At 19.2% G+C, this 15,099-nt stretch overlaps 1 protein-coding gene across 4 annotated transcripts in view; it reads right to left on the bottom strand.

The window, feature by feature from the left end:
- Positions 1-15,099, bottom strand: part of LOC122507092 — a 210,791-nt gene that overhangs the window by 43,156 nt on the left and 152,536 nt on the right. For 3 of the 4 annotated variants that reach the window (XM_043619609.1, XM_043619611.1, XM_043619612.1), the window contains exons 7-8: positions 3,023-3,177; positions 2,422-2,472 (exon numbers count right to left, since the gene is read on the bottom strand). In XM_043619609.1, coding sequence (XP_043475544.1) covers positions 2,422-2,472; positions 3,023-3,177 — 206 coding nt within the window. The remainder of the gene's footprint in view (positions 1-2,421; positions 2,473-3,022; positions 3,178-15,099) is intronic. The other variant, XM_043619610.1, reaches the window with a different exon arrangement.

Raw genomic sequence — 15,099 nt, 5'->3', positions numbered from 1 at the left:
ATTCTTCAAGTTTTTTATTTTTCAATTTTCTACTTCATAATTTTTTTAATCTTTATTAGTTTTTAAATTTTTTTTTTATTTCTGTGTGAACTTTTATTTTTGTAGTATTTTTTTATTATTTTATTATTTTATTTTTTTTTATCTTTTTTATTATAGCTTCGTTTATATTTTATTCTATTTCTTTTAGCTTCACTTTTTATTTCTACTTTTTCTTTTTATTCTTTCTTTCGCACTATATAAGAAAGTAGAAGAAAAAAGTATAAAATTTGAAGAAACGCTTATAGCGTTTCTTCAAATTTTATACTTTTTTCTTAGCCTTTCTTTATTTTTTTAAAGTTTTTTTTTTCTATTTTTCTAGTTTCTGGAAATCTTTCCCCCTACAATTTTTAGTGAAAATATTTCTTAAGGGGAGGGTACACCGATATTTTTAACTAATATCAAGAAAATGTTTAAAATATTCGACAAAATTATTTTTCAGGTATTTTTTTGTGAGTAAATTCAATGGTAATAGAATAAAAATCGTTGAGAAAAAAATTTGAACCCTTTTTGAATTTTTTTTTTCTTAAAAATTTGTAGATTTTAAAATCCATGCGTAATTTTGTTGAAAATATGCTTTTGAATCAACAAAAAAATTTCTAAATGAAAAAATTTTTTATTAAATATTTATTTAGAAATAAAAAAAAATTCTTATTATATTTTTGAAGCAATTTTTTAAAAGATGTTTTTGCTTTCAAGCTGAAAATACTAAAAAAAATAATTAATCAGTATTTTTAAATATGAAAATACGTTTGTTTATTTTTCTAACTAATTACAGATCATAATTTTTTAATATAATTATTTTAGTTTTTCTCTATTCTCCTCATTTTTTTAATTTTGTTTATTTTTCAAATATTTTTTCTTTTTTTGAGTTTTTTGTATATTTTTCTTTTTACTCTTTTCTTAGTTTTCTTCTATTTTCCTACATTTTCTTTCTTCTTTTTGATTTTTCATACTTTTTTTTTACTATTTATTATTTTTTTTTAATTTTTCTCAATTTTTCTAAATTTGATTACTTTTTCGTTTTGTTCTTTATTTTTCTGCTTTTTTCCTAATTCTTCTATTTTTAACTTAAAATTTTTTTAATTCCCCTAATTTTTCTTTATTTCTTCTTTTTCTTAGTTTTTCTCTATTCTCCTCATTTCTTTGATTTCTTTTTTCTTAAATTTTGTTTATTTTTCAAATATTTTTTCTTTTTCTGAGTTTTTTGTATATTTTTTTTTCTTTTTACTCTTTTCTTAGTTTTCTTCTATTTTCCTACTTTTTCTTTCTTCTTTTTGATTTTTCAGATTTTTTCTTTCTTAAATTTTTCTCCATTTTTCTAAATTTGATTATTTTTTCTTTTTGTTTTCGATTGTTTTTTATTTTTCTGCTTTTTTCCTAATTCTTCTATTTTTTACTTAACTTTTTTTTAATTCTAAAAATGAAATTTTTCTAATCTCATTTTTCTTAATTTCTTCTTTTTTTTAGTTTTTTTTTTATTTAGTTATTTTCTATTTTAAATTTTTTTTTAGAAAACTGTTTTTCATAGTTTTTCTATTATTTTTTAATTTTTTTCTTTTTCTGAATTTTTGTAAGTTTTCTTCATTTTTTCTATTTTTCTTAGTTTTTCTCTTTTCTTTTAGTTTTTCATAGTTTTTCACTATTCTTTTAATTTTTTTTATTTGTCTCCATTTTTCTATCTTTTCTTCATTTTTTCCCTTTGTTTTTAATTTTTATCTATTTTTCTATTTTATTTCTACTTATTTCCAAATTTTTATTTTTTCTATTTTTCTAGTTATTCTTTATTTTTTTAAATTTTTTCTTATAGTTTCTCTCCTTTTTTTTCTTTTTCTTCTTTTTCTTCTTTTTCTTTCCAAAAATTTTTCCCTAATCTTTTCCTGTTTTTCTACTTTTTCTGGATTTTAAAATTTTTGTACTCTTTTTTCTTTAATTTTGTTTTTTCCTATTTCTATATATTCCCCTTAAAAAAATGCAAAAAAAATATATTTGAAGTAAATAAATGGATTTAAACTTAGTAAATAAAAAAATTAATTTATAAGGAAAATAATAAATGGAAAATTTCCATTTTTATTATTTTCCCTTTATATATTTCCTTCTTACAATTTCTATAGTTCATGTCTACATTTTCTTCTTTTCCTATTATTTTTAGTTCTTCTTTATATATTTCTTCTATTTTTTCTCTAGTTTTTTTCTAGTTTTCTTTAATTTTTCTCTATTTTCTCAATTTTTTTTGTCTTTTTGTTTATTTCTCAGTTTTTTTTTTTACTTTTTCTCTAATTTCTATATTTTTATTTACTTACAAACAGGAGAATTTTTTCCAACTCTAAATTAAATTTTCTTTTATTTATTAAATCAATTTTTAAAATAAATGTTTGTTTTTACCTGGACATAGCAACGACAGACGAAACTGCATGGTACATCGTCTGCTTTCCTCTTTTTTTGTTAGTGAAAATTTAAAATAATTTGTTAGTAATCGTGACAATTAATTATTTATTAGTAAAATTTCTATAAACAGGTAAAAATTCTATAAAAAAAATATCAAAACACTAAAAAACATATCTTAATTGAACAATATTTTTAATACAAGATTTCCCAAAGATTTCTCAAATTAAAAAAAAATCGAAAAAATTTAATACTCTCTTAAAAATATACTACAAAAAAAAAAAACTTAAAATAAGATTTTCTTTTTTACAGCTCAATATAAAGTCGAAATAAAAATAAAATTGACCATAATTTGGTTAATAATCAAATTAAGTTCTTAATACATTTTTTTTTCATTTTGGCTTTTACGATCTCTCTTTTGTCTCGAGGATATTTTTTCTTCGTATTTTTTTTTCATTAGAAATTAAAAAAAAAATGAAGAAAGAAAATTTTTCAAAAGAAAAAATTAAATTATTTTCTCCACTGGGAATGTTACTAAATAGAGAGAAAGAGAGGGGGGTAAAGGGAGTAATAAATGATAAAAAAAAGAAGAAGGACTCACTTTTCTGTAGGCGGTGGTGTTGTGGGTGAGCTTGTCTTCAAACTTTTGAACGCTTTCAGCCATTTGTGCTTAGTACTTCCTGTCGAGCCATTAGACATTTTCCGGCTGCTCACCCCATCAGGCTGCACAGCTTCTCCACCTCCAAAAAGCTCTTTCTGCAAAATATATTATACACTCGTTATATGAATTATAAATTTTTTATTGATCCAATATATAAGAAACGCCCTCTCCCTCCCTTTATTTTATGGAATGACTGAGCACATTGTATTGAGATTAAATCAACTGTATAAATATTTTATAATTGACATCAATTGTCCTCTTTTTATTGCTTCACGCTATTTATTCCACGAAGTATTCTTTTTTTATTACATTATTTTAATTTTATTATTCTTATTTTTTACTGTGATGTTTTTTATTTTTATTCTTTTTTTCTTTCTAAATTTATTTTCTCCCCTTGCTTTTATTTTCTACTTATTTATTTTTCTTTTCTATTCTCTATTTTTATTTTACATTCTTTATTTTTATTACTTCTAATTTTAATCTTTACTTTCTATGTTTTATCTTCATTTTCTATATTTTTTTTTCTTTTTATTTTCTACTTTTTAATTTTTATTTTCTATTCTTAATCGTTACTTTCTACTTTTTATCATCATTTTCTATATTTTTTTCTTTTTATTTTCACTTTTTTCTTTTTATTTTATATTGTTATCTTTTTTTCTACCTAATATTTTTGTTTTTATTTTCACTTTTTTTATTTTTATTATCTATTATTTTTATTTTCTACTATTTTTATTTCCTATTAAATTATCTTTATTTCCTACTTTTTTCTTTATTTTCTAACAATTTCCAGTTTTAATCTTCTTTTTCTATTTTTTGTTCTTATTTTCAACTCTTTTATTTTTATTTGTTACTATTTTTATTTCCTACTTATTTATCATTATTTTCTACTTTTTTCTCTGTATTTTCTACTTTTTATCTTAATTTTCTATATATTTTTCCTCTTTATTTTCTACTTTTTTATTTTATATTTTTATGTTCTTTTTCTACCTACTAGTTTTGTTTTTATTTTCACCTTTTTTTTTATTTTTATTATCTATTTTTTTTATTTTCTACTATTTTTATTTCTTATTAAATTATCCTTATTTCATTATTTTTAACCTTTTTTTTTAATAATTTCTAGTTTTAATCTACTTTTTTTATCTGGATTTTCTACTTATTTATCTTTATTTGATACTTTTTACATTTTCTAATTTCTAGTTTTAATTTTATTTTTTTACTTTTTGTTCTTATTTTTAACTCTTATTTTTATTTTCTATTTTTAATCTTTACTTTCTACTTTTTATCTTCATTTTCTATATTTTTTTCTTTTTATTTTCTACTTTTTTATTTTTATTTTTTTACTATTTTTATTACCTACTTAATTATCATTATTTTCTACTTTTCATCTAGATTTTCTACTTTTTTATCTTTATTTTCCAATTTCTGGTTTTAATTTTCCTTTTCTTCTTTTTTTTATTTATTTCCAACTCTTTTATTTTTATTTTCTACTTTTTTATCTTAATTTTCTACTTTCTTGCCTAGATTTTCTACTTTTTATTCTTCAGTTTCTTATTTTTTCTCTCTATTTACATATAAATACGAAATTTGCCCTTTTATTTATTTTTTGTTTACATGATTTTCCTTTTATTATTACTTCTTTTATTTTATTTATTAATATTATTGTTTTTATGTTTCAGTGATTAAAACTTAGTCTCGTGGTTGAAACATTGGATTGATACTTCGAGCACTTCTCACGTTCGATTCCCGGTGACGATGAATTTTGGTGAGTTTTTCATTTTTATTTTTTAAATATTTTTAAATTTTTTCTTAATTATTTTCATTTTAGCAAATTTATGGAATTCATTCGTTTGTACATAAGTAATTTATTCTTGTTTATTTTTATACATTTTATAAAAAAATACTGAAATTAAATTGAAAGAAGATTAAAATAGTAAAATTAAATTAAAATAATTAAAATAATTTTTTGTAGTAATTTTTTTAAAATTATATTATGACTTAACAATTAACATTAAATTAAAATAGTAAAATTGAATTAAAATAGAAAAGTAAAAAATAATGTATTTTCATTTTTAATTTATAATATACAATTATTAATTATAATTTATTTTTATTTAATTTTACAATTTTAATTTTATTTAGATTTATTTTTACTATTTTAATTTTATTTGAATTTAATTGATAAATTTAATTTTATATTTTACTATTTTTTGCTGTAATTTATCACTTTTAATTACTTTTTGCCTTTTTATTGTTAGGAATAAGTAGATTTTAGGGAAGAGGTGCATTTTTTTTTTTTGTTTGAGTACTTTTCAAGTTTAAAATATTTTTGAAGTTTTTTTTATTTTTTTTTTTTTATTTTTTGGAGGGAAACAAAGAATTTAGAAAATAAAAAAATGTCTGTTTTGTTTGAATACTTTTCTACTTTTAAAATATTTTTTGAGTAAATTAATTTTTTTTAGTGTTGGAAAAAATATAGAAGAAAATAGAAGAAAAAGTTTTTTTTTTATTTACAAAATAAGAATCAATCCTTTTTTTCATAGAAGAAAAAATATTTTTTTGATTGAATTTTGAATATAATTTTTTAATTTTAAATATTTTTGGAGTCTTTTTTTATTTTTTTTTTTGGAGGAAAACACAAACAATTTAAAAGATAAATAAAATTTCTTTTATACTTATATCTACTTTTGAATATTTATGAAGTGATTTATTTTTCTCTTTTATTCTTTTCGAGGAAAAATTAGAATTTGTGGAATAAAACATATTTTTCCTTTTCTGAATATTTTTCTAGTTTTGCATATTTTATGGACAAATTATTTCTTATTTTTTTATTTTTGCTAGAGAAATTATGAACAAACTATAAATTGATATTTAAATAATGGTTTTATCATTCGGTCGTCAGAATATTAAAAAAAAATATAAATTGATATAATTATAAAATATTTTTAAATTTATATACCTAAGAATTTTTTATTTTTTAAAAATATTTTTTAAATATTTTTTAAATATTTTTTTTATATTAATAAATAATTAAATTGTAAAGTAAATAAATTTAAAGAATTCTTTTTCTTCGAATCAAACACTCGTTCTTTTTTCGATGTCTGTCTCTCAGAAGAAAAAATTTTTTTTTTTTTGATAAAATAAACGAATTTAAACGAATGTCACGAAACTTGGAGGCAAGAATATAGTTTATATATATAGAGAGATGATATAAAAAAAGTATCATTTTTCGAAATAAAATATTCAAGGATCAAGTCCTTAAATCCACTCTAAAGAAAATATCAGACTTTCACAATGTCAACCCACATTTCTTGTCAAAGAACGCGACTGTTTACTCCTTTTCTTGGCTTTTCTCTCGTCACTTTCAAGGGATCGACTCTTTCGGATTCCCCGAACAATCATATTGAGAATTTAACTTCTATATATATATACGAAAGATCAAGAGAAACTTTTTTTCTTTTTTATTTATTTTCTTTCCTTTTTTTTATATTTGGGGATGAAAAATTAATTCACAATACACGTTTTCTGTGGGGAATTTTTTTTTTTTTTATAAACTTTTTTTACTTTTATGGTTTAAATCTGTAAATTTATTTTCCCATTTTTTTAGGTACTTTTTTCTGAAATGAATTTTTAAACTATATTTTCTTGTTGAAATTAGTTTTTTTTTGTGACTTTATTTTCTTTTCTTTTTTTTTTAATAAAAGTAATAAAATTTAGAAAAGTATTTTTTTATATATATGAGGGAAAATTTTCTTATGAGGAAAGACAATTTTTGACTTTATTTTCTTTTCAAAATGGAAAATTTATAAATTTATAAATTTATCCTCATAAAAAAAAGAAAATTTTTATGAAAAAAAGCGAATTTTTGATTTTTTAAAACATTTTTTTGTGAAAATGGAAAAGAGAAAAATTTACAAATTTAATTTTTTATAAAAGGGAAAATTAATATTTTAAAAATATGAAAACTAATTTTTGTCTTTGTTTTTTTTGGAAAACTTGCTTTTTACTTTTATTTATATTCTTGAAAATATTTTTAACTTTATTTTATGAAATACAGAAAATTTTATTTGTTATATTTTATTAACTTCTTTATTTATTAATTTTATTCAAAAAAAAACTTTGATAACAAGTTATTTTTAAACGAAACTTTTAAATTTTTTCTTATTCAAATTTTTTTTTTCAGAAAAGAGATTTTTTAAAAAAGTTTTCCCTTTTGGAAAGAAATTTTTCGAAGTATTTTTTATATCCGTTTGCAAAGAGGAAAAACGTAGGATGTACACTATTAGTTTTAACGTTTTCCTTTAAATTACGCGAAGAACAATTGCGAGGGAAATTTAAAGATCAGTTTTTTTTTTTATTTTACTGATAAATGTAAATTGAAATCGAGATCTGAGGGAATCGAAGAACGCGTTTATACTGAAACAATTCTGGTTAGTGAATAAGAGACCTTTAAAGCATGAAGCCAATGTAATTTTAATAGTTAATTGGATATAAGAACGCGGTCGACTCGGCGAAATCGTACCAACAAATGGATTGATAGAATTTATTTATTTCGAAATTTGTGCATTTATATATACAATATTTTTCCAGAATTGTAGAAATTTTGTTTTTAAGCTCCTTTCAGAGAAATTTGAAAGAAAACATTATTTTTCCACTTCTTTTTCGATGAGAATTTCCAATTGCAACTTAATCAGAAAGTTAGGAACAAAAAAAAAAAAAAATTGAAATCATATAAAAATTAAAATTTTCAAAAATTTGAAATTTAGTAACTTATAATAATTAAAACTTGTTACTTTGTTACTATAACTTCTTAAAAAATCATTTTCATCATTTTATTTATTTCTAGAATTTTCAACTAAAATTCTTCAATTTTTTCTTAATAATTTTTGAAAAAGTTCTTTGAGAATTTTCAAATTCTTTTGTTTAAAATTTAATTTTTATGAAATTTCGATTATTATGACATTCCTCGATTAAATATATTAGAAATTAAAAATTTTAAATAATTAAAAAAAAATTCCATTAAATTTTAAAAAAAAAATTAATTCTACAGAATTGTTAGTTAAAAGTATGAAAAGTTCAAATTTTCAAAGATTTTAATTTGAAACCTTTTAAAAATTTAATTATTTCTAAAAATTAACGCTATAATGCTTTCAATATTCAATTATAAATTGAAATTTTAACTGAAATTAATTTTTAAATCAATATTTATTAGAAAATTTGATAAGAATTCAATTATTTAACTACAAAAATAAATAATATAAATAATATTTATACAAATATAAATATTTTATTAAATAATTAAATGTTTCTTAAAATTGAATTTTCATAAAGAATTTTATCAACAAAATTTTTAAATAATTTAATTCTCTTGACAAATTAAAATAAAATTTTTAAGAATAATTTCATTTTTCGAGAACTTTGATGAAAATTGTAAATAATTGAAATTCTGCCAAGAATTTTATTATAATTTTTGAAAATAATTCAATTTCGAAGAGGAATTTTATTTTTTGTAAAAATAATTTAAATTTTGACGAGAATTTTTGGACATTTTTGAACATAATTGAATTTTGCGAAAAATTACATTACTTTTGAAAATAATTGAATTCTTGAGACGAATTTTATTAAAATTTCTTTTTAAATAATTGAATTCTTTTGTGAAATTTTATTGAAATAGTAGACATTGAAAATAATTGAATTTTGACAAATTTTTAAGATTAAATAAATTTCTACAAAGAAGTTTATGAAAATTATTTTGAAAAAAATTTTATTGGTACAAAGAATTTCATTATTTTTAAAAATAATTCAATTTTTTGAAGAAATTGAATTAAAAATGTATTGAAATTGAAAATAATACTTAAATTGTAGTAAAAATTTTTAAAATAATTAAATTTCTTTGCGGAATTTCAATAAAATTCTTAAAAATAATTACATTTTTCCAGAAATTTGATGAAAATTGTATTAAAAATAATTGAAATTCTGCCAAGAATTTTATTATAATTTTTGAAAATAACTGAGTTTCGAAGAGGAATTTTATTTTTTTTTAAAGATAATTGAAATTTCGACGAGAATTTTTGTTAACTTTTGAACATAATTGAATTTTTGTGAAAAATTACATTACTTTTGAAAATAATTGAATTCTTGAGACGAATTTTATTAAGATTTCTTTTTTAAATAATTGAATTCTTTTGTAAAATTTTATTAAAATAGACATTAAAAATAATTGAATATTGACAAATTTTTTTGATTAATTAAATTTCTACAAAGAATTTCATGAAAAATATTTTGAAAAAAAATTTTATTTTTACAAAGAATTTCATTATTTATGAAAATAATTCAATTTTTTGAAGAAATTTAATTAAAAATGTATTGAAAATAATACATAGATCGTAATAAATAAATTGTAGTAAAAGTTTCTTAAATAATTGAATTTTTTCGCTGCATTTTAATAAAATTTTTAAGAATAATTACATTTTTCGAGGAATTTGATTAAAATTGTATTTAAAATTAAAAGTAATTGAAATTCTGCGATGAGTTTTATCATGCATTTAGGACAATAATTAAATCGCTGTAAAAAATATTATTATTTATAAAAATCATTGAATAATAATAATTTATGAAAATAATTTGTAATTAAAAATAAGAGTTTTGAGCAGACAATTTTTTCAGTAGAAAAAATATTTTTCTATTTTTCAAATTCTTATTTTCTACTAGTAGTAACAGACAATTTTAGTCAGACAATTTTTTTCAGTAAAAAAATACGTTTTGGGACAAGTAGTACAAGTAGTTTCTTGTAAGACAATTTTTTTATTTTCTAAAAAAAAAAAATTTTTCAGTAAAATAAATTTTTTGTCAGACCATTTTGTCAGTGGGACAAAAGAAAATAGGAAAATTGTTAAACTATATTAGGAAAAAATTCTTTACTATATTTGCTAATTAATGTTAGTAGTAAAAGTAATTTTTTGTCAGACATATAGGACCTTGTATTTTTTTATTTTCTACTAGTAGTAAGAGGCAATTTTAGTCAGACTATTTTTTTTTTTTTTTAAATTCTTTTAGGGAAAGTAGTACAAGTTGTTACTTGTCAGACATATTTTTTATTTTCTACTACTAGTAACAGGCAATATTTTAGTCAGACTATTTTTTTTCTTAAAAAAAATTCTTTTGGGAGAAGTAGTACAAGTTGTTACTTGTCAGGCATTTTTTTTAAAATTGTTACTAGTAGTAACAGGCAATTTTAGTCAGACTATTTTTTTTCTTAAAAAAAATTCTTTTGGGAGAAGTAGTACAAGTATTTTCTAGTCAGACGATTTTTTTTTATCTTAAGTAGTAAAAGTCTATTTCGCTCAGACAATTTTTTACAGTAAAAAAATTCGTTTTGGGACAAGTAGTACAAGTAGTTTCTTGCCCGATAATTTTTATTCATCTGCTACTAGTACTAAAAGTCTATTTCGTCCATACTGTATTTAAATCAAAAAAATTTGTTTTAAATGCGACCAAAAAAAAAATGTTTTTAATTTAAATTTTCCTTCATTTATGAAAACTGATTAAAAATTCTAATTTGTAAAATTAATGTTTAAATGGCATATTTGCCCGAGGATAAATCTCGCCCACTTGCCAATTTCGCAATTTATATTATACATTTACATATAAAAAAGTAAATGTTTATTGAACCCAGGGCAGTGTCACGTTGATTAAAAGTATAATATTAATTCAATACAAATTGAAGTGCGTATATATGCCATTTTATAAATGTCATCACGAAGCAATTTTCTCTCCTTATATTTGTTTTGTATATTGCAATCCAAAAATTTTTTTTCTTTTCTTTTTAAACAAAACAGTTAATTAAGAAATTTTTTCATCTATTATTTTGTTTATCAAAAGAAAAAAAATGTAAAAATTCGTTAGAAAAAATAGTCAGTATAATTAAAAACACTATAGTAATTGTTCTGTCCACGCAGTGATAATTTATTTCGTTTAAAAAAATTTTCCTTTTACTGGAAAAAATTATTGCAGTTGGTATTTTATAAAGTTGCATTTGTCTCTCAATTTTTTTTTTTCTTTCTTTCTTTCTTTTCTGTTATTGTCGACGAGGAAGTCGACTAACCGACGACGTGGCATTAATAAAAAGATAAACTGAGGTTTTCCCGGTTGGATTTTTTTCTTTTTAAGCTCTGCGAGTTTTCTCCAAAGAGAAAGAGGGAGAGAGAGAGAAAGAGAGAGAGAAATGCGACTTAATTACTTTTGCGGTTTAGTTTCTTTCTTTACATTTGTTAATTTGTTTATGGTTTAGATGTAATTTCTATAAAAAAAATTTCTATTAGAATAAAACAAGATTTTTCTTTTTGATTTTTCATGCTTTTCTAGTTTTCAATACCTTTCGAGTACATTATTTAAAAATTTTTTGCTCTTTGTTCCTGGAAAATTAGATTATTTTTTCTGGAAAATTATTAAAAACAAAAAAACTCTTCCCTTATTCAAATACTTCTCTATTTTTAATTCTTCTTCAATTTTTTAATTTTTTGCTCTTTTTCTTACTAGAAAATTAAATAATTTTTTCTGGAAAATATTTAAAACAAAAAAACTCTTCTCTTGTTCAAATACTTTTCTATTTTTAATTCTTCTTCAATTTTTTAATTTTTTGCTCTTTTTCTTTCTAGAAAATTAAATAATTTTTTCTGGAAAATTATTAAAAACTAGAAAACTCTTCCCTTGTTCAAATACTTTTCTATTTTTAATTCTTCTTCAATTTTTTAATTTTTGCTCTTTTTCTTCCGAGAAAATTAAATAATTTTTTCTGGAAAATTATTAAAAACTAGAAAACTCTTCCCTTGTTCAAATAATTTTCTACATTTTTAATTCTTCTTAAATTTTTTAATTTTCTGATTATGTTTTATTTATTTGTATTTATTTGTATTTATTTGTATTTATTTGTATTAATTTGTATTTATTTGTATTTATTTGTATTTATTTTTATTTTTCGAAAAAAAATAGAATTTAGGTAAGAAAAAATTTAGGAGAAAAAATTAATTTTGTTCGTAGAAAGAAAGAGAGAGAGTGGATAAGAGAAACTATTAATGCTTTCTTAAGCAAACGGTTCAGTGAGAGATTGTCATTTCTGTTTTCATAATGAAGCTCTTACTGGAGCAAGGTTTTATGTAACAATAAACACATTGTTGCCTTAACTATTGTTTCTGCCTACGCTTTTAAATCTCATTACGTTATAAACAAATTTAATAGTAGTCGAACAAAGTAACAGTTTATTCTCAACCATTTCTAATCCCTCAAATATAACAATTTTTACTGTCAAGTTATGTAAACTGAAAACTTTTTCTTTTTGCAATTCTTTTTTCATCCTCTTAGAATTACGTCATCACTTTAGTGACTGACACGAATTTTCACCAATTTACTTTCGATTCCACATTCGACAAAAAAAAAATGTTAATTTATTCCAAATGAGAAAAAATCAAAATTATTTTCATCATTTTAATTTAATTAATATTTTCTAGAATTTAAAATTATTTTTTATGAAAATAATAATTGAATTCCTTAAAAAAATGTTATTATTTAAAAAAATAATTGAATTGCAGTCAAATTTTTATTATTTATGAAAATAATTAAATGTTTGTATACAATTTTATTAAACTTTTTTTGTAAATAATTGAATTCTTTTTGTGAAATTTTATTAAAACAGTAGATATTGAAAATCATTAAAATTAGAAAATTTTTGGAAAATTATTGAAATTATAACAAGAGTTTTTTTTTGACATTTATGAAAATAATTGAAATTTGAAAAAGAATTTTGTTATTTATAAAGAAAATTGGGATTTTTACGAGAATTTTTTTCAAATTTTGTACATAGTTGAATTTTACGAGAAAAATTTTATTTTTTTCTCTACAAATAATTAAATTTCTGCAATTATTTGAAAATTCTATTATTTTATTTAAAAATTTGTTTTCAAAAAAATCAATTTTGTTTTTAAATCAGATTTTTGATTTTATAAATATATTTTAATAAAATTTTTTACAAATAATTGCACTTTTCCCGGAATTCATTTAAAATTGTATGAAAAAATAATTAAAATTCTAACAATAAGTTTTATTATCTATAGAAATAATTAAATTTTTGCATCAATTTGAATTGACAAAAAAATAAAATTCTTAAGAAAAATGTTATTATTTAGAAAATTAATTGAATTCTTGCTTAAAAAATTGATTTAAAATCTTTAAAATCATTCAAATTTTGCAAAAAATTTTATTATTTCTAAAAATAATTGAATTTCTCAGAAGAATTTTATTATTTATGAAATTTATTGAATTCTTTACAAAAAAAATTTATTAAAATCTTTGAAATAATTGAATTCCTCACAAGAATTTTCCTACTTTAGAAAATAATTGAATATTTATGAAGAATTTTTTTAATATTTTCAAAAATAATTGAATTTTCCTGAAAATTTTAATTATTTATAAAAATAATTGAAATCACCTAAAAAATTTACTTATTTTATAAAAATAATTGAATTCTTTACAAGAATTTTGATTTAAATCTTTGAAATAATTCAATGTTGCAAAGAATTTTATTATTTTTCCAAATACTTGAATTCGTCAGAAGAATTCTATTATTTTTTAAAATACTTGAATTCATCAGAAGAATTTTATTATATTTATGAAAATAATTGAATTTTTGTGAAGAATTTTGTTAAAATTTTAAAAAATAATTGAATTCCCCTGAAGAATTTAATTATTTATAAAAAAATGAATTCTTTAGAAGAATTTTTATTAAAATCTTTGAAATAATTGAAATTTTGTAAAAAAATTTATTATTTTTAGAAATAATTGAATTCTTACGAAAAATTTTAATATTTTTTAAATATTAATTGAATGTTTGAGAGGAATTTTGTAATATTTTTTTTTTGTTTTTTTTTTTTAATAATAGAATTGTTTTGTGAAATTTTATTAAAATTGTTTTTAAATAATTGAATTTTTTTTTGGGAAATTTTATTAAAATAGAAGATATTGAAAATCATTGAAATTATAACATTTTTTGAAAATTATTAAAATTAGGACAATAATTTTTTTTGACGTTTATGAAAATAATTAAACATTGGAAAATAATTTTGTTATTTATAAGTATAATTGGGATTTTAACGAGAATTTTTTTAAAATTTTGATCATGGTTGAATTTTATAAGAAGAATTTTTTTTTGTTGAAAATAATTGAATTTTTGCAATTATTTGTAATTTTTCCAGAATTGAATTTTTTTTAGTGTTTTCAACAAAAAATTAAATTAGAAAAATTTTTAAATTCTGTTATTTTTATAATTGCTAATTTTCTTTTTAATAAAAGAAAGAATTTTTAGAATTTTAAGAATTTTTAGTAAGAATTTTTTTTTACATATTTTTATTCACTTTTATTTATTTTTACTTAGTTATATTTATTTATATTTATTTATTTTTATTTATTGTTATTTATTGTTATTTATTTTTATTTATTTTTTTTTTAAAAAAACTAACGACTTTTAGAATGAAACATATTTAGAAATTTTGGAAATGAAAAATAAAATTATTACGTTAATTATGGTGGATGTAAATTTTCAATACGAGCGTTTTACATATATTTGCAGGGGTAGTAATGAAATTTTATTTATTCTTCTTCATATCCGATTCTTGTATTTTGGGGATTAAATTCATAAACCACCCACGCTTCTATTATTCGAGTTTCGTTTATTACACAGTTAGTTTGTAATTTTCAACTCGAAATAGCATTCGGATTGGATTTATTTATTTAAAAATTCTAATTGAAACAATTTCAAGTGCAATTTAAAGCTTAAGTAGTGCTTAATCAAGTCCGCTTCTCATATTTAAGTGAGGACAGATTTAAATTTACTCTAATTCAGTTATTTATTCATTATTTGTTTTTTTTACTCGCAAAAAATTTATCATTGAAATATATTAAAAATTATATTTTTGTATTTATATTTTTTATTTATTAATAATTAATTACTATTATTTTTGTTAAGTTTA

The sequence above is a fragment of the Leptopilina heterotoma genome, unplaced genomic scaffold (assembly GCF_015476425.1).
Source record: "Leptopilina heterotoma isolate Lh14 unplaced genomic scaffold, ASM1547642v1 Lhet_45, whole genome shotgun sequence".
Classification (NCBI taxonomy): domain Eukaryota; kingdom Metazoa; phylum Arthropoda; class Insecta; order Hymenoptera; family Figitidae; genus Leptopilina; species Leptopilina heterotoma.
This window is presented reverse-complemented; position numbering and strand designations above follow the sequence as displayed.